Here is a 22,590-nt window from a genome sequence, read left to right on the forward strand (position 1 = left end):
ATCTTAATCTGATGCTTAGGAGCTAAGCTGTTGCTTTTCAGACGGATTTCCAAGTCCTTCATAAATTTATGAACAATTAACTCTGTTTCTTGTAACAGGGCGCATCAGTCCTTTCTCTGTCAGAACTGTCCAAGACTCCCCTCCAAAATGGTCTTTCCACCCCTCCGCTTCCCTCATCAGAGGCTTCCAGTACCCGGCTCTCTCCTCCCAATGTTTCTGCTCTCTTGGATATTTCGCTGCCTGGACCACCTGAAGATGTGCTTTCTCAAGGGGAACCTGCCACTCAAATCAGTGATTCTATCATTGAAATAGCTATCAGCTCTGGTCAATACAGTAAGTCTGAGCTTGGCTAAAGTCTTCCCATTAACTTAAAAAAAAATCCCTGTCATCTTACATGTCAGCAGAAACTTTTCCAGGAAGCAGTTCTTGGGTTTTTTGGGGTTTTTTTAATATCTGTTGGAAATAAAATTATGTGCCTAGCCTTTATTTTCTAGCATATATAGGTGGTTTTTTGTTGGTTGTTGGGTTTTTTTCCCCTTTCTAAACATAAATTGGTGTAGTGTCCTGTAGCTTTACCGCATTGACTGAATCAGTGATTCCTGACATTGGCTTACAGGTGAAGGTGTTTCTCTCTCTCCTGCAAAGCTGAACGGCAGTGACAGCTCCAAAAGTCTTCCATCCCCATCCAGTAGTCCTCAACAGAACTGGATTGCCTCTCCCAGCCATGATCCCCAGTGGTACCCCAATGACTCCACAGACTCGTCTCTCAGCAGCTTGTTTTGTAAGTGTCAGTATGCAGAGAACTGCAACAAAAAAGCTCTTCCCTTTCAAAAAAAAAAAAAAAAAAAAGCACTGTTTATTACAAGTGAATCCTTTGGAAAATCATAAACCCAGTAGGACATTTGTCGAATTCTTCCCTTACTTCTTGCTTTCATTTCAACAGTGCTGCCTTCAGACCGTTTTCCTTCTCTTTACAAGTCTGTTCCTGAAAAGATCCTATTGCTAGATTGGGGCCCTTACCTTGGGACAAATAATTCCTTGGCAGTTCTTTGTAGTCTGTTTGGAGCCTGACTCATCAGATAGGTTGAGACATTTTGGCTGCTCTGCCAAAATGAAAAGATGCCCTTGGCTCTGCTGTTGGAAAAATAGACTCCGTTCTGTGCTTGGTGAGCATAATCCCAAAGACGTGAGATCACTGGGTTTGTTTGGGCTTTGGTTGGTGGTTTTTTTTAATTAGTATTTAATGGGGCCAGTGTAATGAGTCTCTGTACTGTTAGCAGCGTGCTGATGGTGTTCACGCTGGTAAGACATAATTTTTAAGCGATAAATAGATATCTGTCCTCCATTTTCAATTTCCTTGTCCTTCTCTTTATCCTCCCAATTGCAAACATTCAGTGCAGTGACTTACTGATGTGCCTGTTCTTTATAGCAAGTTTCATCTCCCCTGAGAAGGGACGAAAAATGTTGCCAACTCCTGTTGGGACTGCCAGTGGCACCTCCTTACTGGGACCCAGCCTTCTGGATGGAAACTCACGGGACTCTTTTGTGTCACGGTCTCTGGCAGATGTAGCAGAGGTATGTCATCAAATTACATCCAGCTGTCTGCTTCCTTTTTTAGAGCAGTGTTATTGTATATTGTCCGTCATACCTTCCTGAGATACTTAAGGCAAAGATGCTTTGACATCTGCACTTTAGCTTAGTAAAACAGGGTTACAGTCTTAACAGAAAGATGTAAAATGACTTGAGGGTATACTGCACCAGAGCTGGTGCAGGAAGCTGTTGGGAGCACCTTCGACCCAGGTTCTTTTTGCTGGGGGAGGTCGTGTTTACCTTGTTGGACATATCTTTGTTTCGACAGAGTTGTAATCCTTCTGTTTTGTGTGTCCTGCTTTGTAGAGCAGGAATTGAAAATACCAAAGATGAGAGAAAGGTTAATACTGATGCAGCTACAGTACAGTCGGAGGACTGGTAGAAAAAATACATAGGTCCAGAAGGAAGAAGCAGGAAATGGCTAATACTGAGTTACCTGAGAGAACGGCAGGTCCTTATGCTGCTGAGTTATTTTCTCTGTTGGTAGAATTATCCTTCTGTTTTGAAACCTTTTGGAGGGGTAGAGTGAAGACTAGCATTTACTAAGGCTTTGATACGCTTGAGGACAGAGCTCCCTTTCAGAGGGACAGAGACAGACTGGAGGAATGAGCTGCCAGGAAAATTACGGAATTCAGCAAGGACAAATGCAAAGTCCTGCCCGTGGGAAGGAATAACCCCGACAGCACTATAGGCTGGAGACTGACTGTTTAGGACGCAGCTCTGCTGAGAAGTACCTGGGCATCTTGACAGACGGCAAGCTGAACATGAGCCAGGATGTTCTGTGGCAGCTAAGACGACCAACAGTGTCGCGGGCTGTTTCAGCAGGAGAATACCTAGTAGGCTGAACAACGTGGCGATTATCCCACTCTACTCAACAGCTGTGAGACCACGTCTAGAATATTGTGACCAGTTTTGAGCACCCAATACAGGAAAGGCATAGATAAACTGGAGCAAGTTCAGCAGAGGGCCACCAAGATGATTAGGGGGCTGAAGCACCCGTCTGTGAGGAAAGGCTGATGGTACTGGGCTTGTTCAACCTGGAGGAGGCGTCGGGGCAGGAGGGACCTAACTGCCTGCCAGTACTTGCAGGGTGGTCATCACAAAGATGTAGCCAGGCCCTTCACAGAGTGGTGATGCATGGTGGGAGGAATCAGAGCAAAAGCTGAACTGAGAAAGGTTCTGACTACATATAAAGAAAAACTTTTTCACCCTGAGGACAGTCAGGCAGGGGAACAGGTTGCCTAGAGACGTTGTGCAGCGTCTGTCTTCAGAGCTTTTTACGACTAACATGGATAAAGCCCTGAGTAAGCTGGTCCGTCCTCCTAGGTGAACCTGCTTTGAGCAGGAGGTTGAACTAGAGACCTCTTCAGTTCCCTTCCAATCTTAATTGTCCTACAGTTTACAGTCGTTGACTCAGTGTAACATCATGTACCTTGTAACTTTGTGGGGGCTTGCCCTGATGGAAGGAAAACGTCATTCCTCCGTTGCCCTTTGGATTTGAGTAAGGAGGTTCTGTACAGACCTTGTAACCAGAAGCTGCAGCAAGCTCATGCTGTTTTAATGTGCCCTTGGCAGCTTCAGACTCCACACACAGCTCCACTTCCTGGCAGAAATAAGATTCTGCTTACTAGGTGGTGAGAATCTGTCAAGGCGTGTGTTAATTAAAGGATTATATCATAATTTATTTGTGTGGATTTGAAGTGACGTTGCAGCCCTTGATCTTACAAACTGCCTTCAGAAGAAAATGGGATGTGGCACCATTTTAGGCACGCCACATGAAATTCCACCTGAACACAAGAAAACTTTTTTAATGTGAGGGTGGTCAAACACTGAAACAAGTTGACCAGAGAGGTTGTGGAATCTCCATTCGTGGAGATAACTCAACACCTGGCTGGACAAGGTCCAGGGCAACCTGTCCTAGCTGACCCTACTTGAGCAGGCTGGTTGGACAAAAGGATCTCAAGGTGTCCCTTCCAACCTCAACAGTTCTGTGGTTCTGTGAAATTTCCACTGACATGTAGTTCTTCTCTTCTCTCTTCTCTTTTCTAGGTGGTGGATTCCCAGCTGGCTTGCATGATGAATGAGAACAGCATAGATTACATATCTCGTTTTAATGACCTTGCCCAGGAACTGTCAATACCTGAGCCAACCCGCAGGGAAATTCTGTTTGATGGAGGAGGAGGCGGTCCCCCAATTGGGGATCTCTCACAGTGAGTGTATGAGACCAGCAGGCTGGTGTAGACTGTTCAGCTAAAGTTGGAGCTTGCAGCGCTGGATCATGGCAAGGGCAGGTTGCAGAGAAGCAGCTGAGGCTCAGTTGTCCCTGTCTTGTGCCCTTCTTTCTAAAAGATAAGCATTGTCTTCAAAGGTCTGAAGAAGTACTTGCAAGTCCTGGAATGTGCAATATACTTGGAACAACGAAACATGGCGTAGTATTACAGGAAATGGTGTGTCCCCTGCATCAGCGATGTAAGATGGCAGGTTTATGGGACAGTCCTGGACTTGTACTTTGGAATGGCCTAAGCAAGAAGCTCAAGCAGGGAAGGGTATTGCCAGAAGCTCCCCTACGCGAATTATTTTTTGCGTAGTAATCAAAATGCCGTGATTTGGGATCCACATTGAAGTTTTGGAGGATGAAGGGTGGGGGTGGGTATGGGAACCATTTTGCATCTTGACATGTCCTAGTTGGCACTCTTTTTATCAATCAGTCAAACTGAAGTTTCTTGCACTCTCTTCAAAGGCGCTGCAACTCTACGATGCTTCGTTTTTATAGACCATTCTGTTTCTTTGGCTATGTTTTGTTGTTTGACCATTCCAGCAGGGGCACGTACCTGTTTTCTTGTTTTGTAGGGGAGCTCTGATTCACCCTACTCCCAGTATTGCATGGATCCTTGGGGAGTTTCCTCTATTTTTAAACCCCATCACGTGTCACAGTCATCATCATCCTGACTGCACTCATATTCTCCACCTTTGAGATTCTTCATCGCATTGCACAGTTCATCCCATGAGTGGGAGAGTGCTTTGTTTGCTTTCCCTGAAGAACGGTTGCTTTTTAAGTCAGGAGACACTGCAAAAGAGCTTACTGGAGTCATTATGAAAGCTTTGTCATAATTAGTCTTGGCTTTGCTGGAAACCTGTATATATTGCCATCTTTCTTCACAAAAACTGAGGATTTACCTGGGAGAGGAAATAGGAAAGAATATTGTCATGTATAGAAACAAATAATATGTGAATGCTAAAGTTGTTAAGATCTGTTTTGTGTCATGAAGAGGAGAGGTGTCAAGCCCTAGCTTAAGCCCTTAGTCCTTCCTTATTTCCTCCTTGTTCTGTGAATTCCAGGTGCTCTGTAGTACCTCAGGGCATCATTTTTCATTATAGTCACTCCCAGGCACTAGTGGATCTGGTACTCCATCTACTAAATCCCTATGCATTTAATGTTAGTGTTCCAATATTTGAAAGACCCAGATCCTGATACCAGCGGGTTCAAAGGAATAGAAAGTTACTTTCTCTACAGCTGGTTGTCCGTCGATTCTACCTTTATAACTCAGGAGACTTTTCCTATTTCCTTTCCTGCTGGTCACGAGGGAGAATACCTTTATTGTGCCCCTTTTTTTTAAGCACTTGTCTGCTTCTCCAGTAAGAGGATGTCCCTTGGCCGTTTTAAGTAGCTCTGAACTTATCCAAGGGACTAGTCCTATATAAACCTCAACTTTATATTATTAATAAATAAACAAAACTTCTCCATCTCTTAGGCTATTATCAGGGGTTCATTTTCCCAACTTGCACTATACTTGGTGGATGTAGTTCTACCTGCCTTTAGCTACTTTTACAAGGCATTTGACTGGGAGTTTCTTCTTGTAACCTTGCTCACGATGCACTGATTGGATTTGCTGTTTTCCCAGTCACTTTACCCTGCTTTCTGCAGATTTTTTTTTTAACCGCTATGTAGTTTGCCTTATGCTTTCTGTCATTAAGAGGAAAATGTAACACGTTTTCTGATGCACCTTTTGTGTGGCCCAGAGCAACCTTCCTGATTTCACTCAAAAAGTAGTGAGATTTGGATGACATTCCAAGACCCCACGTATCAGGTTGCTACATTCTCCTCCGACGTAGGAACCATACGGATGTGTAAAAACAGCGTTAGTACAATTAGATGTTCCCAACAGGGAGGCAAACCTGTATTACTAGCAAGAAAACAATCATGACTAGAAGAATGGAGAATTTAATACCTGTGGGCTAACTTTGTATTCTGACTGCACGTCATGTGGGATATTAAGTCCTTCTGTCATTATTCCTCTTTCATTATTCTTACAGAGCCTTGTTTGACAATTCTGATGCAATTATCAGGAAATCATGTAAACCTAGAATACAAAAAGTTGAAGGCTGTCAGAAACATGAAGCTGAGGAGTGTATCGTTCTCAGCATTCATCCTTGGTATGGAGAGGATACCCATTAATCTCAAGAGTCATTCCCTCTAAAACTTTTAAGTTTCACTTAGAGTTGAGCTGTATTTTGGTTCGGCCTTTCCCAGCTTGTTTCCTCTTGGTTTTGGCTTCTTAACGTTAGTAATGCTGATTATCCTATATGCTGTACCTCCAAAAATCCTTCGGACTTGCAGGACAAAAGTAGAGGGCTCCTACTGTACCTGTGGATTATGGGACATGCAGGAGGAGATGTTGATACATTCTAATCAAGTACTGTATTAAAAAAAAAAATCTGAACTCTCATTCTTAAACTTCTGAATATTGAAAGACCAGCCTGATGGTCTACAGTGTATTTACGTAGCTTGACAAGCATTTCCTCTGTATCGATGCTGGTAGCGGAGTGGATGTGACGCTGGTTTTGACTCTTGGGTTGCCTAGAATAAGTGCCAGTGTTGCTGCGCCTATATGGCAGAGCACTTCATCGATGAAGATCTGTGAAGACTTTCTGCCGCCTGATACGGGGAGCTGTCAAGCTGCCCTTTCTCAGCCCATTCAGTTGCCATAGGGGAATAACAGAATTGCAGAATGAAGTCAGCACAGTGGCTATTTTTAACGATGCCATGAGATCAGAAAACGTTAATATCCTGAACCTTTGCAAGTAGACTTGGACTGCCAAGTCATAACAAAAGTGGAAATGACAGAGGTCAGTTCAGCACTCAGAATTTTGTGGTTAGAAATGTGTTTGGCATCAGCCTCTTAAAAGTTGTTATTATGAAACAGAATTTGGTTTCAGAAATGTAATGCTTTGCAAACTGCAGTTTAATAATAAAGCCCTTTCAGGACAAGTAAGTCTTATCAGGGAAAAACGTGAAAATAACGTAGGTCATTGTGGTAATTTTGAATCGATGCAGAATTTGTTATCCTTATTATGTGAAAGGTCACTTAAACACGCCTCTGATTCCACCAGTTCTAGATTTCAGGTGGATGTGCTTTACAATACTAATCATCATCAGTTTGTGCCTAAGACTGCTAAGTGAAAAATCGGGGTGGGGTGGGTGGGTGTAGGAGGTGTGTGGGGGTATGTATATACACACACACTATATATATATATGTACACACACACGTATATATGTATGCTTGTGTGTGTGTGTATATATATTTTTTGTAGAACACAAAACTCTTTCAATTTTAATTATTTCAGCTTCCCCAACAGAAGTAACAAAATCCGTATGTGTAACAATGTCAGCCTATCCTAAGCAAACATTCCAGCAAGTTATACTGAAATGCACGCAGGATTGTTTTTGAGGTAAACAGGACTTCGTTAGCTTAATAGCTTCTTGGGGCACTGTAAGGTGGTTGGAGAGGACAAATGGACACTAACAACCTCCAGTTCTAGTATTAATTGCTCTAGGCTTTCCCCGTGTTGGATTAGTGACTATATATAATAAGGAAGTTCTGAGTAGCTCAGCAAGGTGAATGGCAGAAAATTCAGTCTTTGTTGCCATCATAGTCTGGGTGAAAAGCAGTACTGCATCCTAAGAGTTCGATCTACCCATGTGTGCGCTAACTGGGTTTTCTGCTGGGTGTTGCATCCTGATTACCCACACAATTCATTTATCCTTTATCACTAAATCTACTAAGCATAGGAATACTAATTGGTTTTAATATGGCATTGTTAAGCCTTTTCTTGACACCCCTCTTTGTATTTCTAAATGGAATTAAATGGCTTGGATCAAATCTAATCTATAAAGACATCTCATTTACTGACTCCGCAGATCCCAGAGTGGAAATTACGTTGCATTTTGGTTTTTACACTCAGACTTTGGATGCATTTATAAGGAAAGTACTGCACTTTTTTTTAACCTTTTCAAACCTTTGAATCTCTTAATTTCACAGCAAGTTGTAAATGTTAACTAAGTGAAACCTTGGCAAGCACTACGGCAATAAGTTATCATTAATTACTGAAACATGGTAACTGCTTTAGAGCTTATGGTTCTGGCAGCAAAATTTAATGCTGTTTCTTTTAATAATAGTTAAGCCATATCATCTAAGGTTTCTGGCTTGTTTGAGATGTGAATTTGTTTTATAGATTATAAATATACCTATATAGTGTATGTATAAAGCAGAATGCCTGTCCTTACTGATTATTTTTTGTACCATATTGTAAATTATATTATTTATTCTTTACCAATTTTGGAAAAAGGTGTTTTGGTTATTTAATATAATATACAAAAGCTGTTAAACTTCCTCTGTTTAAATTTCCAATTCAACTTGTAAAGCTGTTTTTATTCTTGTGCATAAATACATACTAATACTTGGTCTAACTTATGTCCAGTGTGTTACTTGCCATTCACGCCCTATCAGATTTTTCCATTAACCTTTATTTACATAACAGTGGCCCCTGGGGGGGTGTCTAAAAATTTGTCCGTAAGGCCAAGCCTTCCGAGGTGAAATTCTAGTTTCAGTGAAATCAGTGGCATAACTTCCACTGACATCTCCCATCCCAGAATTTTCATGGTTTTCACCACAGTGAGAGGTTTTGGTTGGGTTTGGTTTTGCTTTGCAGCTTCCATTCCCAGTAGCGTCCGCTAATTGTGCGCGTCAGAAATGGGTCAAACCAGAGGGCTGTCTGTCCTGAACGTCCTCTCTTTGTCCATGGTCACCTGTAACAAGGGGAAGAAAGGAAAAAACCAACCAACCAACCAACAAAAAAAACTACCAAGCAAAAGGGTACAATAAAAAGGGTATCGTATATCTTGGTTTGGGTTTTTTTTCCCCCTAGGTTGTTTTTTTTCCTTCACAGCTTCAGATAAGCAGGAACTTAGATGTAGAGGTGGTATTCAGGCCATCACGTTTTATATAGCCACTACCAGAAAAACTTTTTCACCTTGAGGACAGTCAGGCAGGGGAACAGGTTGCCCAGAGAGGTTGTGCAGTGTCTCTCTTCAGAGCTTTCCAAGACAAAACTGAATAAAGCCCAGAGGATGCTGGTCTGATCTAGCTCACCCTGCTTTGAGCAGGAGGTTAGACTCTAGTCCTGAGGTTCCTTTCAAGCTGAATTATCCTGTGATCTTTGTCATGAACTAGTTCCTTTTGGTACACATTTAGGATTTTGGTCTCTGCAATATGCAATGGCAGCTTTAGTTTAATTACGCGTTGAGAAAGTGCAAGAGTGTTCTTAAAACTAGATGAAAAGAAATGAGGAACGTTTTAAAAAGCTCAACACAAACCCGCGTAGTAATATTCTTTGATGCTTCCTTTCCATCCAAAGAGTGAGGACTTATCTCTACCACTTGTGTACTGAGAAAACTGGACTGCGTGACCAAGTTTGAGCTCTTTCCGTGCAGCTTCTCACCTCTACCATGCTGTGACAAAGGCTCACAGCTAAGAGAGACCTTCACTTCGTTCCCACCTTATGTCAAAGCTGGTACTGAATCCTACCACTTTCTTTTCTCACAGACTATCTAATTTTGCCCTTAATGACCAAAACTTAACACTGTCAAAACAGAAGGAATGAGTCGGAAGTAACAAATGATTAGTAAAGTAAGAAATGGAGCAAAGCAAGATGTTGCAGTTAGAGTGCACATTTTTGGTGTGGTGGTGTTTTGTTTGAGGTTTTTTTTAATCCTTCAAGACAAAAGCAGCAGTACGGCTGCTTCCAAATTTACTTCTTGGCATATGGAAAGCTGTGGAGCCATTAAGTAAAATCTCCAGCTGAAAAAGTTAACTTGTAATGTTACTATCAACCAAAAACGTTTGGCTAAAACGGCCATGCAACTGTTGGCTCCTCGAGTGTAACTGTACCAGCTCCTGGGAGCACAGGTTCTCCAGGAAACCAGTGGCTTTCGCGTGGCAGTTGCCCAGCGCTGCTTCAGCCGTGAGCGATTTACGGACACCGTTTCCCGGGACAGGGACCGAGGTGAATTCTAGCAGGTGGATTGTTTACTGTCAGGTTGCACGCTGGGGTCGATAGCTGTGTATGCACGTTGCCTCCCCACCAGCTGCGCTTCGTGAGACTGAGGTGTGACCCTCTCCTCTCCTCTCCTCTCCGACAAAGCTGGGTGAAGCGTCAGAGGTTCCCAACAGACGCGGTGCTGAAGTCACCAGGTTATAAAGTCGCCTCTGCGGTTACTCCTTATGGTGGTTTTCCTCCTGCGTTTCGCTTTACCTTGACGTTTTTGGGTGAAATGCCCGTATGAGGCCCCCGGGGCCGGGCAGCACGACTGAAGCGCGGACCGGAGCCGACCCCTCTCGGGGCCGTGGCAGCCGCTTGCCACAGGGCGCCCCCCCTCAGCGGACAAAAGCCGGCCTTTTTCGCCCGGGAGGCAGGGCCGGCTGGGCTCGTCCGTGGGGAAGGGACTACACGCTCCGGAGCCCGCCCTCGGGAGCGGGCGGCTGCGGCCGGGGCTGCGGAGGGGCGGCTGCCGGGCCGGGCCGCGCCCCCTCAGCGGGCAGACGACCAGGCCAGCTGCGGACGCCGCACCCCTCTGCCGGCCGCTTACCGTCGCGGTGCCGCTGCCCTACCGGGCCCTTTAAATGCCCTCCCCCCGCTCGTCCCGCTCCGCCTCTCAGCCAGTGTGGTTCTGCCGTTCCCTCTGACGGACGCGCGGTCTTACCAATGGGAGGCGGCCCGGATGAATGACGACGCGGGCCCTTTTCAAGCTTCCCTCCCTCTGCGAGGCTCACCGGACAGGCGGGATGTCGACCGGGCGGGCTGCGCTCGATAGGCTGCTCGACGTGATGGGCAGTTGGGTCAACCAACGGTGGGGCAGGGCGGGCCCGCCGGCGCTACCTGCGGTCCAGGCAGCCGAGGAGGAGCGCCGCGCGCGAGGCTGTGGAGTGGAGCCCGTCGTCCGCCACCATGTTCCAGGGCCCCGAGGCCGACTCGGCCAAGCCCAGCTCCAGGTGGCGCAGCGGGGGTGGATTGGCGGTGCGGGGGTGAAGGGGGGAACGGGAAGAGCCGTGCGGCGGCGCAGAGCCCGCGGCGGGGCTTTGTTCGGGGTGAGGGAGAGGCGGGAGAGGCGCAGGCTGAGGCTGAGGCTGCGGCTGCGGCGCGGCGCTGAGGGCGGGTGCTCCGGCTGCGGCGCGGCGCTGAGGGGCGGGAGGCAGATGGGGGGGCTCTGGCTGAGGGGAGCGGGTCCGTGCTGGGGGGGCCTTTTCGGCCGCGGTGGGCGGGAACGCCGCCCCCCATCCCTCCGGTAGCTGCTGGGGCAGGAGGCCGGCGCAGGGCGGCGGCGCTCGCCGCCTGCCCGGTGACCCTGCCGTGCCTCAGCTTACCTCTCCCGCGCCCCGGGGGCGGGGGGGGGTGGCGCCGCCGGCGGAGCGGGCGGTGTGGGGAGCGGCGCCGCGCCGCGCTCCCGGCGGTGCGTGCCGCCTTGGGCTCGGGGCCACGCCTGGGACACGCGGAGAGAGAGCGGGCAGGGCCGGTCCCCGTGGGGCTGCAGCGCTCGGCGCCCGGCCCCGGCCCGCCGAGAGGGGGGTTGAGCTCCTGCTGGGGGTTACCGAGGTGGAGAGGGCGTCTGGATCCCGAGGGGATTCCCGTGCGGGAGGAGAGGCCTGGCGCTGTGGAGGCCCTCCTTCCCCCGTGTTTGTACCCCCTCAGGGAGGGAGGAGGAGGACGTGGTTACGCTCTGTGAAGCGTTGAGAGGATCCGACACAAACGCCTGCATAAGCATAAGCAGATGTTACCTTGTTTTCGCCCTATGAAGTTGAACTATATTGTTATACTTGGACGAGGGCGTATATCGTAATAACTTGGAGCTGGAGTGATTAATCCATCTGTGAGGTAATTATGTGCTCGGAGGGGAAGGAAGGAAGTGTTTTGAAACTGCGTAAGGGTGCTCTAAGTTTGCCTTTTATTCCAGTCGCTTTAAGCTATGACCTGGTTGTAAAAGACTCCTGAGGATGCTCTGCCCTTAGTATAGTCTCCGAGAAGCTTCTCTTCTCATCGTAATTTTGGACCGTGTTTAACTTATAAATTTGGTTTCTGGATGGAGTCTGGAATGCAGATCATCATAACTTTAGTTAACAGCAAGCAAAGGTGGTCGTGTTACAGCTTGTTCTCTGGCATTGTGGCAGAGTGTTTTCATCGTGCCTGAGAACAATCTATAGCAACGCAGACAACTATATAAACGGACTGGCACAGCAAGCATGCTTACTGCAGCACTGCAATACATTACGTTATTGGATTTTATAGTGGTCTCCGAGATGGTGACTATTGACGTACGGCCTGTGCTGTCAAAAGCAAAAAGTACTTGGTTTAAGGGCACTTTTTCCAGAGCTTATTCTATTAATTCCCTAAAATTAATATTTGATGATAACTTTATTTGATGGTAACTTTATTTGATGATAATGCAAATCCTTTTGCAGTTCTTGATGTGTAGAAGTTTCTCTAATGAAAACTGAGCCTAATTCAAAATCCTTGCAGCAACCACCAACAGCTGTGGAAGTGGGAAAAAATAACTCTTCCTAATGTGAAAATCTTTGCGAGGAAATTATAAACAAATGCGTTGCATTTCATAATACAGGGGTGTTACTGTTAGAAATAAATTATGTGAAAAATATCTTAAAGGAAAGCTTCCACTGAAATCATTGTCCAGTGAGACGTGTCTCTAGTGATCCAGTTAATGTGTACAGTGATACAGCTAACAACTAGTTTTATTTTATTAAACTTTGTATTTTTAAGGAAGTTTTGCATTTCCAAAATAAAACAAGGAATTGCGTGTCTAAGAGTTGCTGTTGCTCTGAAAGCAAAGCAGGACAGAGTTGTATCATTCTACTGTTGGTGCACGCTATAAAGCTCTTATGTATCCTCAATTCAGCTCGTATACGAGCAGTTTCACAACTACTGTATAGAGCTGAAAATGTTAACTGTAGCCATCTTGGAAATGTAATACACGTGTTCCCCTCTGCCCCATCAGTTTTATGGCAGAGTACTGCAGAGCTTTCAGATCAAGAGCATAACTGACTTAGCAAAGCTTGCTGTTTGTTTATAAGGTGAGTGAGCTATTTAATGAGCCATGAGTTTGTATTGATCCATCAGCAGGAGTGCCCCCAGGAACTTTCTGGTCTTTGCTTGAGAGCCTGGTGTTCCAAACCTTAACACCTGCTTTCTGCTAGTTACCTTAGTGATGGTCTCTGACATATAATGCAACTCTCCTATTTTACCTGCTTTATTAGAAGTGTCTGAAAACTAGTAGGACTTCAGTGTTTAACTTTCAGGGAGAATTAAAAAAAATATATATTTAATTTATATAGCCAGTGTCTTGAAGTAATGGATAAGCCTTGGCGCACCTCTTCCGTAGGTCAGCTGAAAGGTTTAATGAGGAAAAGGCATTCAAATTCAAGTGTGTTAGAATGTAGGAAAAAAAGATGACAAGAACTAATTAAAATTCTTCAAGCCTGCCAGAAGAGAACAAAGCAATTAGTAGAGGCTTTTAAACTTACAGGGTAGGGTTCTTAATTTAGCTGTTCTAGATGAATTGACAGACTTCTAGTCTACTGGAGGGAAGTGGGAGAAGAGACAGATTTAGATTGCATAGAAAACAAAGGGTTTTTTTCATTACTGTTTAACAGAATAAAACAACGCCTCCCCCCCCCGCCCCCTGCCAAAGGAAGAAAGAAGATCTAACTTATCTGGCTGCAAGACACAAAAATATCTCTATGTAAACTGGCATAGTACCAATATAAACTAAAATTACTATAAAGTATAAACTAAAATTAATATAAAGTGTATGTTGAATTTCCTTGTACTCTGTTGAAGCAGCTCACGCTGGCTTATCAAGTTTAGCATGCTGTTTTCCTTTGGTAGGATTCACAGGCCAAATCTTACCTTCTTATTTGGTATGGGAGACCTGCGCATCTCACTCTGATCTAGAACTGAGTGTCATGGGAGTACAAGGAGGTCAGCAATGCTCTAGAGGCTACATGGCAAGAAAATAGTTTTGTATTCTCCCCAGTTTTTGGCTGAAGTGAAGGAATGCAAAACCCTGTCCTCTGTGCTATGATAAGCTGGAAGACCTTGTTGCTGTACTTCAGTATTTTTGGTAATTCCTGTGAATGACTTAGTTATCTGACTTTGCATTAGTTAGAATTTTATGGACCTGGTGCTGCAGTCGCTTGAAAGTTTATGGAATATTTGGAAGGTTCCTAGCAATTAGAAGTTTCTGAAATTGAGGAGGCAAATCCACTTTGTGTATGTAGAGTCAAGACATTCTTTTGCGCTATGCTGGCAGAAAAGGCCACCTCTTATGCTGATTTCAAAGTGCCTCATAAGCACCTCAAGTGATGCCTCTGACTTATTCATTGCAACAGTAGGGTTTTCTTAGTATGTATACTGAGCTGAAAATGGGAGGACGATATAAGAGCAATCAGTGGTGGATTTCTTTTGATGCTTAATTAAGTTTGTTAACTGAATAATCAAGACCTTTAATCTTAAAATGGGGTTTCTCTAGAATTTTTTTCTGCAATGGATCTTCAATCCAGTTGCAGGAATGAGAACTAATTTGATTCTTATGACTGGTTGTTTTTCTTAAACCAAAAAAATCTGAATGTAGTTATTTTGTTATTCCCTCCTACGCTTGTAGGCGTGTGTTAAAAAACCTGCGTGGTAAATGGAGTGAATCTGTAATGTAAGAAACTCCATCCGTATAAACTACATTTCTCTTCCTTTCAGTCTCTTTGATAGTATACTTAGAACTCAAGAAAGACTAGATGCGTTAAAAAAAAAAAGCTGAAAAGAATGGGTAAAGTCAGAAATCGCTTAAATTACATGAGGGATACTAGCAGACCTATTTCTTTAACAGGAGCCCCTTCCCAAACTCCTCTGGGGTGGTTTTGTGGGGTTTTTTTTGTTGTTGTTGTTCCCTTTTCTCTTCCTTCCATCTCCCAAGTTTAAATGCTTAAACTGCCTCATGATTTCTGGACCATTGTGAATGACCAAAATACATAATTTGCCTAGATGATGTCTGTTTTATAGCAGTTTTAGACCTTCTAAGATATGTAGAAAGCCTATAGCACAGTTGGATCTGTAGTCTGTTGGATGCTAAATTGTAAATAAACCTTCTGCTCCGATATGATCTTACCTGTGCAGTGGACAAGACAGTTGTCCTGTCTACTGAAATTCTAGTTACTCCCTCAAGCTAAAGGGGTTCATTAAATCCACAGTTGTACTAAGGGTTAAAATATTGAAATTGGCCAGTAAAGACAGTCTCTCTGAGGCTGGTTCTGGCTATATAAACTACTCCCAGACTAAAAGAGGAACTTTTTTCCTCCTTCCTCTCAAAGAGGATAGAACGGCTTTCTGCATCCTGAGATCTGAAATGCTGACAAAGCTCATTTTCTGACAGGGTAGCCAAATATCTCTGCTATTGTGAAATTAAATCTTAGAGTTAAATTGGCGTATATCTTGGCTCCGAGAGGAACCTCTTTTTATGCCTGGCAGATATCTAACCTGAAACGGCTTGCTCCTGTCACAGATCTATGGAGGGGATGTGTTGTATTAATTCAAAGAATTCTGTTCAGGTGGAGTGGGATAAAGATCTTGCAATTTATAACTTTTACCTGTATGAAAGTAAAGGTTAGTTTAGGTCCCAGACCAGGTATTCAAATTAGAAGAGGTATAACTCACCTGTTACTATTGCTCAGCTGCTAAGATTGTGGGTAATTGGTCAAGCAGACATAACTGCAAAAATTATTTTTGATACCTAGGTATTCATTGCTTTCCCATGCTTTTTCTGTTAATTGTCCAATTAATTCCACTGATTCTACTCCCACGCAGTAGTTCAGTTCCTTTTCAGGACAGGACCTGAAGTCTGTTGAGCAAGGCATAGGTATTAACTGTGGACTTACTACTTAAGGACAAGCATGACTTCTGGTAGGTTTTCAAGAAGTCAGTCCATTTCTGTTGTAACCTCCAATTTTTATGAGGATCTGTTTGATACACCGAAGCGCAGAGCTTTGGTTGTAAGGGATTTCCATCTTGACCACTAAAAATTTGGCTTCTTGGCATTCCACTTTTCCATTCTAAACTCAACCATTGGTTATCATATTAGCTACTGTAGAAACTAGCAAATTTTTTTTTGTAGTTATGAAATGTCTGCTTTTAACTAAAAGTCAGTGGGTTTCAATTGTGTTACAGGTACAAAGTCAGTGCGTGCAGTTTTGCAGAAAGTCTGATTCTGTAATGGTTATTTTTAAAAGGCTAACCAGAGTTGTACGTCTTAATCTCCTGTTGCTTCTGGAAGACCACAGTTAGCATGGCCATTTGTTCTGGTGGCACTGTTATGACCATTCCAAGTAATCGTAGGTAACATAATGATCAAATTGACTGACAAAGGAGGCTGGCAATATTTGTGCTGAACTTGAGAATATTTTATTAGAACAGCTCTTGAAAAGTAAATACTTCATGGACGTAGCAGAATTACCTGAAGTAACTTCAGATCAGAGTAGTTATTCATAACATACAAGGGAGAATGGGGAGGGGACATCAAATACGTTGAATGCTGTAAATTTCAAACAAACTTTTCTCTCTCGCTTCTCTCATTCTGCAATGTAGGGTGTTGAAGCCCCCTGGAGGAGGTTCTAGTAATCTCTTTGGGAACACAGAAGAAGTTTCTTCTTCAAGCAGGCCACACCGGATGGCATCCAATATCTTTGGAGCATCAGAAGAACCTCAAAACATTCCAAAAAGAACAAACCCTCCAGGTAAGAGCAGCCACCTCCTTCAGCACAGTTGGGCTCTGAATTGCAGCACAGAACTGGTTTCGTATTCCTAAAGTGGAACACTGTGATCTGTCTGTCTTTTTTAGTTGCATTTTTACAAATTGAGTGGGCTTGAACAATAAATCTATTCAGACTGCTGAATATATGAATATTTCGGTGATCTACATGTTCACAGACTTCTTAGCACATCATCCAAGTCTAATTCTTTTCGAGTTGAGGTCTAGGAAAAGATGAAAGGAAACTGCTTCTATTCTAAAGCTGTGTCATCAGTTAGCTGCAGCAAGTACAGTGGTGAATCTGAGATCCTCTAGTGAATTCTTGTAACAAAGGATTTCAACTAGTATCTTCAGGCAAGCAAAAGTAAGTCTCTAGGCAGTAGGGTCCTAGAAGTCTTTGAACTCATATCTTTTTAAAATTTTTTTAATATAGTGTGGTAAAACTAAGTCATCTAGAAAAAAAGCTAACAACTGCCTTGCAGGGGGAAAAGAAAGCGGTATTTTTGAGGATTCTAGTTCTGCTCAGCCTCGTCCACGCATGAATCCACCTGGTGGGAAGACAAGTGATATCTTTGGATCTCCTGTATCTACCAGCGTTGTGCGAGCACACCCAAACAAGCCTAAGGTATTTGTACTTCTTTCGCTGTCAAACCAAGAAGCTAGCAGCTCAGTGAGTTGTCTTACAATCTTGTCACAATGCAATGCCTGTATTCTTTTTAAGATGACAGACCTGAATTATGCATAGGGTGACTTCAAATTAGACAGTTATTCCTGAAGTCTCTTTCTGATAGCTTGTTATCTTTGGTATATCAGATCTCAGCGTGCTCTGTAGTTTGCAGTCAAACTATTAATTAGACTATGGATGTGTATTCAAAAAAAAAAAAAATGCTTCTGAAGCCTTTGGTCTTCCTTGTAAGTGAGGTACAGCTGGAGTTCTTGGCACACAGTCAAGAGGCATTTAAGCTAGATAGGGAGGAGACACTTCTCTTTATTCTGCCGTTTGGCAGAGGTGATCTTGATACCAATTCTGGAAAGTCGGTGAACACCAGTGAGCTACAGTCATAAATCTTCATGAGGCCTGGCTGTGCCTTTCACCTCTCTTAAATATATGTATCTCCATTCAGCATGAAAGCACTTTAGCACGAGACTAAGCTTAAGTGATCAACAGCTAACTCAAGATCAGCTCTGAGTGTCAGGTCCAGCATGCACTTGATTTTGTGATGTCAGACAAAAGCGTGTCTTGCTATATGAGTTGTCATTTTTTGATCTTAAAGCTGGGATGTGTAATAGTTGGAGAGGCTTGTAGTTATGACCAAATCTGGTTTTGGATAAAAGGAGGATACATTGCCAATTACTTTATTTCTGTATTTAAATGCTCTATATTTGGATTTACAGCCTGCTGCCTTACTCTAAGTAGGTACTATTAAGTGAGCAGCTACTGTTTTGGCAATGTTTTTGACATGTCGGATAGCCTGGAAACTTAACATCCTATGAAACACGGCTCGTTGTCTTTGTGCTGAAAAAGTAGTAGCTGTCTCCTTTTTCCTGGAACCTTAGGGAGAAAAGATCAGTCCAATTTAGCTTCTTTTTCCCTCCTTTTTTCTCCTTAAATTTGAAGGTGCTGGTAGTGTGGTTTTGCCTAACTTGTTATACAGACTCAGGGGTGTATTTTGGGGGATTTGGGTCATAAGAAGGGAGGAGAGAAAAAAAAAAGTGGGAGCTAGGTTTTGTCAGGAGTAGTGCTGTTGGTGTAGGAAAGGGCTTTGTTTTCTTCCTCTGTACCCCTTTATCAGGCTGGTCTCTGATTCTTTTTAGTTGCTTTTTTAAAAATCTAACATTAATTCCTGTGAATTCCTGACTAAATGGAGGACAACACTTTGGAAATTCCTATGTCTTTAATTAGAGCATTGGAATTGTGGGAAATACTGGGATGGAAAGGAGATAGCATATTTGCAAAAATTACTGCAAGTTGAATTTCATGGGTGGGAAAACATGCAAGCTTTTCTGAAGTATTGCTGTGTATTTCCGACAATCAACTGGGACTGTTGGGGAAATGGTCTTAAAAGGTTTTGCTAATTACCTGACTGTTCGGATCACTATGGATACTTGCTGAAGACAGTAATTGCTGAATATAAATAGGGTGCTCAAGGGCTGTTTGTGTTCTAGTTGTGAATACCAACTTCTCCTGGATGGTAGCGGGTGCTTGACAAGAATGGTAATTCCAGACCTTTGGACTGAACTGTTTATCATAGACAAAGTTTTAAGCCTCTAATGAACTAATGTAGCGTCTTCATCTGTGCTTCGATGAGTTGTCCGAGTTGTGCACCTGGACATAACATAGGAGTTTCCTTCTGCCACTGCTTTTGGGATTATGCAGTGGTAGAGGGGATGCAGGGCTGCACATAGTGTCTGCAGCTATTGCCTTTTACCATGATAAACGTATAAATTTAGATCAGAAACAAAGCAAAACTTTCTGAAGGATTTTGTGACAGAGTTACTGTTTGAGAACGATAATATACTAAGATAGTTTTTGGTTTCTTTGCAGGATCACATTGTCTTGAAAGAAGATGAAACACCAAAGAAGCTAGAAGGTCAGCAAGAGAAATTCCTTTCTCTGTTCTCTTTGAGAAGATAAGCTCTTTCTTATGCTTCCTCTTAAAAATATAAGACTAAGGCTGGTGTTTAGGGTAATGTGACAGGGAAGTTTTCCTTCTGTGAGTCAGAAACTTAATCACTTAACTTCAGGGAAATGGTTCTCTTCCTCTTATTGAGGAGAAGTCCACAGTCTTGATACTCTCTGTGTGTGTGTGTATACTTTGCTTGATACCGTGTGTGTGTATATATATATATATATAGAATCTGTATATATAGAAAAAATCCTACCAGATTGCTTCTTCCTCCCTTGCCATCTCTTTCAAGTGTATAATCTTGGCCTTCTGTAGTTGTAAGTAACAAATAGCTGATTGACAAAATGTATTATTGTTCAGTTAGTTATTGTTAAAGAACGATGGGAACGCTGCTTTCAAGCTCGGTGTGAAAGGATTCATTGGTATGTTGCATCTCTTAATTGCCTGAAACTGCCAAAATAATTCTGAAGGTATATTGCTTAGCCTACGTATCTTTGTTAGAAAGATTGCTGAAGGAAGAGAGGAATTGTTGTGAATAGTGAAATTCTTCCTCAGCACCTGTTTCCTTCAGGAAAAATGAACAGGTATAGAGAAACCTTAGTGTGCTATGGATGGGAGACATGGGAAATAACGCAACTTACAGAAGGTGAGGCACTTTGTGTGCTACAGAATAGCAAGTTGATCTAATCCCTTTTCTTTTTATTCAGCTACAGAAAATATCAAACCACAGCTGGAAGATGGTGGCGAGAAAAAAGATCTGGGCAAAGAGGAGCGATGCAAGGAGCCAGAACCCAAGATAGACAATCATGAGCCTCGACTAGGGCCAAGGCCACGCTCACACAACAAAGTTCTCAATCCACCGGGGGGGAAATCCAGTATTGCGTTCTATTAGGGTCATCTGTTCGCTTTCACTAACGGAGTCTGCACAGTAACTCTTGTCTGTGGTTGCAAGGTCAGTTTATAGGCTATTGTTTGTGGATAGATTCTTAGGCAGATGGACGAGGGTTATGCTAAAGTGTGTAGGAAGGATAACCTGATGATCTGGGGAGGGAGGGCTGGGGAGGGAAAGGGTGCCCTGTGGAAGGTGTGAGTGTTGGCCTGCCTGGGTGGGTGGCAGAGGGGGACATTAGTGTAACTTTGTGAAAGATCAGTGCTACTTTGTGGTGAGTTCATCAGACTGTTAGGTTCTTAGCTAGCTAGTGGCTCAGGACACTCTTGTGGAGTCAGGCTTATCCATACAGTCAACACGTAAAACATTGTGAATGGGTAGGGACCTGGAGGTCACATCTGAAACATTCTGAAGCACAGCAGGTAGGCTGTGCTTTCCTCGAGGCAATAGGATGCAGCTTCACAGTGTGAGTTGCCTTGCAGTCACTTTAATGTAAATACGTTCCGCTGGAACGAGTAGTGCTACCGTGGTTTTGAGTGTCTTCAGTCTTTGGTTCTCTTTTTCTCCTTTCTTGCTTTGCAGCACATGATTGCTGATACAAGGACAAAACATGCTGGAAGTTTCTTTTATACTTACAAACCATCGTATGTTAATAAATATTGTGGTCTTCCCCTCCCCAGAGTATTCAGGCCTTTCTGATGCCTTCGGTAATCTGCTGATTACTATGACTAGCTCTTGACAAGTGATAATATAAGTCCAACATACTGTTTCATGTAGGTGCTTCTAGAAGACTTTTATTTAAAGTATCCTGGCTGAGTGCTTGCACATTTTCTGGTAAAGATGTGGGTGCAAACAATAGCTTTATGGTACTCTTTGAACAGAAGCAATGTAAAGTGTACCATGACTGTGGAGAATATACTGAGGTGTCCAGCCAGCTAGCTTTGACCCAACCTGTATAGAAATGCCTTAGCTTCTGCAAAGGTTTTTACTTTGTACCCTGCGGAAACCAGGACTGTTCTACTGTCTTCACCACAGTGCATTTTTTTGTTTGTTTGTCTGTGCTGACTCTGTTAGTGAATTCTCTTCTTGTCGGTCAGCCTTATGTTTGCCTTTGACTGCCTCAGATTTTTGTTGGTAAGGTTGGGAGAACTACGTGGATTCTCCCCAAACCACAGTTGTAGTTGTTTTGAGACATGCTGTAGACTATCCTAGTTGGAGAAGCAGAGACTTTAGCAATACAAATGTTTTGGTTGCGCTGGCTATCTTAAATCATGTTTGGAAGATGTGCATGTTTTGCACAAACATTTGTTGGGGAGGGTAGCTCCCATCATTTGTTCCCTGAATGGACTTTCTGATCATATCCAGAGCTTTGATATATGAATGTTAACATTAGGTGCTTACTGTTCAATGTATTTAATAGTGACTTTTTAAATTTGACATATCAAAACAGGAGTTGTTCAGGTACACCAAAGAACAAGTGGCCTTATCTGCGTATATCCACTGCTGTTCTAGCCCAGGTTCCCTGGGAACTGCTACTGTTTAGAGGGGACTATCTCTGGGCCAGGTGCTAAAATACTCTGTGATTATAGTACTCCCTTAGACTGCTCAGTTCAGTTGATGTCAGAAGTGGTGGATGACTGCGTGAAGACTTAGTTGCCTTTTCAAATAGTGAAAGTGAAATATATGGGGCAGTGCTAAGGGTAGAAATAGCCATGAAAAGCAGGGATTTCAATGCCTTTGTACCTTTCAGATAGGTTTGGAGCTCCCTGTTATTTGTTCCCCTAGGAAAACAAGATGGTGATTCTAACTGCAACCCTGTAATGGATTTATGTTACTTCCAAACATGTATTTCCTAGTGGCTATTCTTGAGTCTGTGCTGTCTAGCCTCCGGCTGAGTCTGACACATCTATCTGTTTCAACTCCTTGTTCCAGTACTTGACAGGGTTTTAAGAGGCTATGGTGTGGAAAAGTCAACCAGAGGCTGCTTTCTGCATTGAAGGGTCTGGTGTAATTGACGCCACCTGTAATACTGAGCTTAGACTTCGCATCTTTTAGTACCTGATGTGCATTGGCTACAGTGCCTGTCTTTTAAACAGCAACTTCCAACTAGGCCTTAAATTAGTTAAACTATGTTCATTTTCTTGCATTTCTTTCTTTGGAATCTAAACCGTGTTTTCAACTCATCAAGTAAGATTGATAAGAACATTTCTCCAGTACAGAAGGGGACTGGAAATCAAATGATAAATCATGCAATTGTCAATAAACCTCTGTATTTTGTTACTTCATTGTGTGCTGTAGATGTCTGCTTTTATAAATTAACGGGTAATCTAGTTCAATGTAGA

At 43.3% G+C, this 22,590-nt stretch overlaps 2 protein-coding genes across 2 annotated transcripts in view; both read left to right on the top strand.

Annotated features, from left to right (window-relative positions):
- The window catches only part of LOC143166677 (protein cramped-like), a gene marked incomplete at its 5' end in the record, with an annotated part of 55,258 nt that extends 48,212 nt beyond the window's left edge, over positions 1-7,046 (top strand). The window contains 4 exons of the mRNA XM_076351267.1: positions 99-333; positions 617-781; positions 1,430-1,575; positions 3,640-7,046. Of these exons, the coding sequence (XP_076207382.1) occupies positions 99-333; positions 617-781; positions 1,430-1,575; positions 3,640-3,804 (711 nt within the window). The remainder of the gene's footprint in view (positions 1-98; positions 334-616; positions 782-1,429; positions 1,576-3,639) is intronic.
- Positions 7,047-10,801: 3,755 nt separating this feature from the next.
- Positions 10,802-22,533, top strand: JPT2 (Jupiter microtubule associated homolog 2). Its single transcript, XM_076351422.1, has 5 exons — positions 10,802-10,919; positions 16,570-16,718; positions 17,215-17,357; positions 19,278-19,323; positions 20,067-22,533. The coding sequence occupies exons 1-5, from the start codon at positions 10,876-10,878 to the stop codon at positions 20,249-20,251; spliced, it is 567 nt and encodes a 188-aa protein (XP_076207537.1). The 5' UTR covers positions 10,802-10,875; the 3' UTR covers positions 20,252-22,533.
- Positions 22,534-22,590: the final 57 nt, after the last annotated feature.

Source organism: Aptenodytes patagonicus, chromosome 13 (genome assembly GCF_965638725.1).
Source record: "Aptenodytes patagonicus chromosome 13, bAptPat1.pri.cur, whole genome shotgun sequence".
In the NCBI taxonomy this organism is placed as follows: Eukaryota; Metazoa; Chordata; class Aves; order Sphenisciformes; family Spheniscidae; genus Aptenodytes; species Aptenodytes patagonicus.

Coding starts and splice junctions, on each gene's coding strand:
- JPT2 (XM_076351422.1), top strand. CDS start 10,876: ATGTTCCAGGGCCCCGAGGCCGACTCGGCCAAGCCCAGCTCCAG. Junction 17,358..19,277: donor CACACCCAAACAAGCCTAAG/GTATTTGTACTT, acceptor GTTTCTTTGCAG/GATCACATTGTCTTGAAAGA. Junction 19,324..20,066: donor AACACCAAAGAAGCTAGAAG/GTCAGCAAGAGA, acceptor CTTTTTATTCAG/CTACAGAAAATATCAAACCA.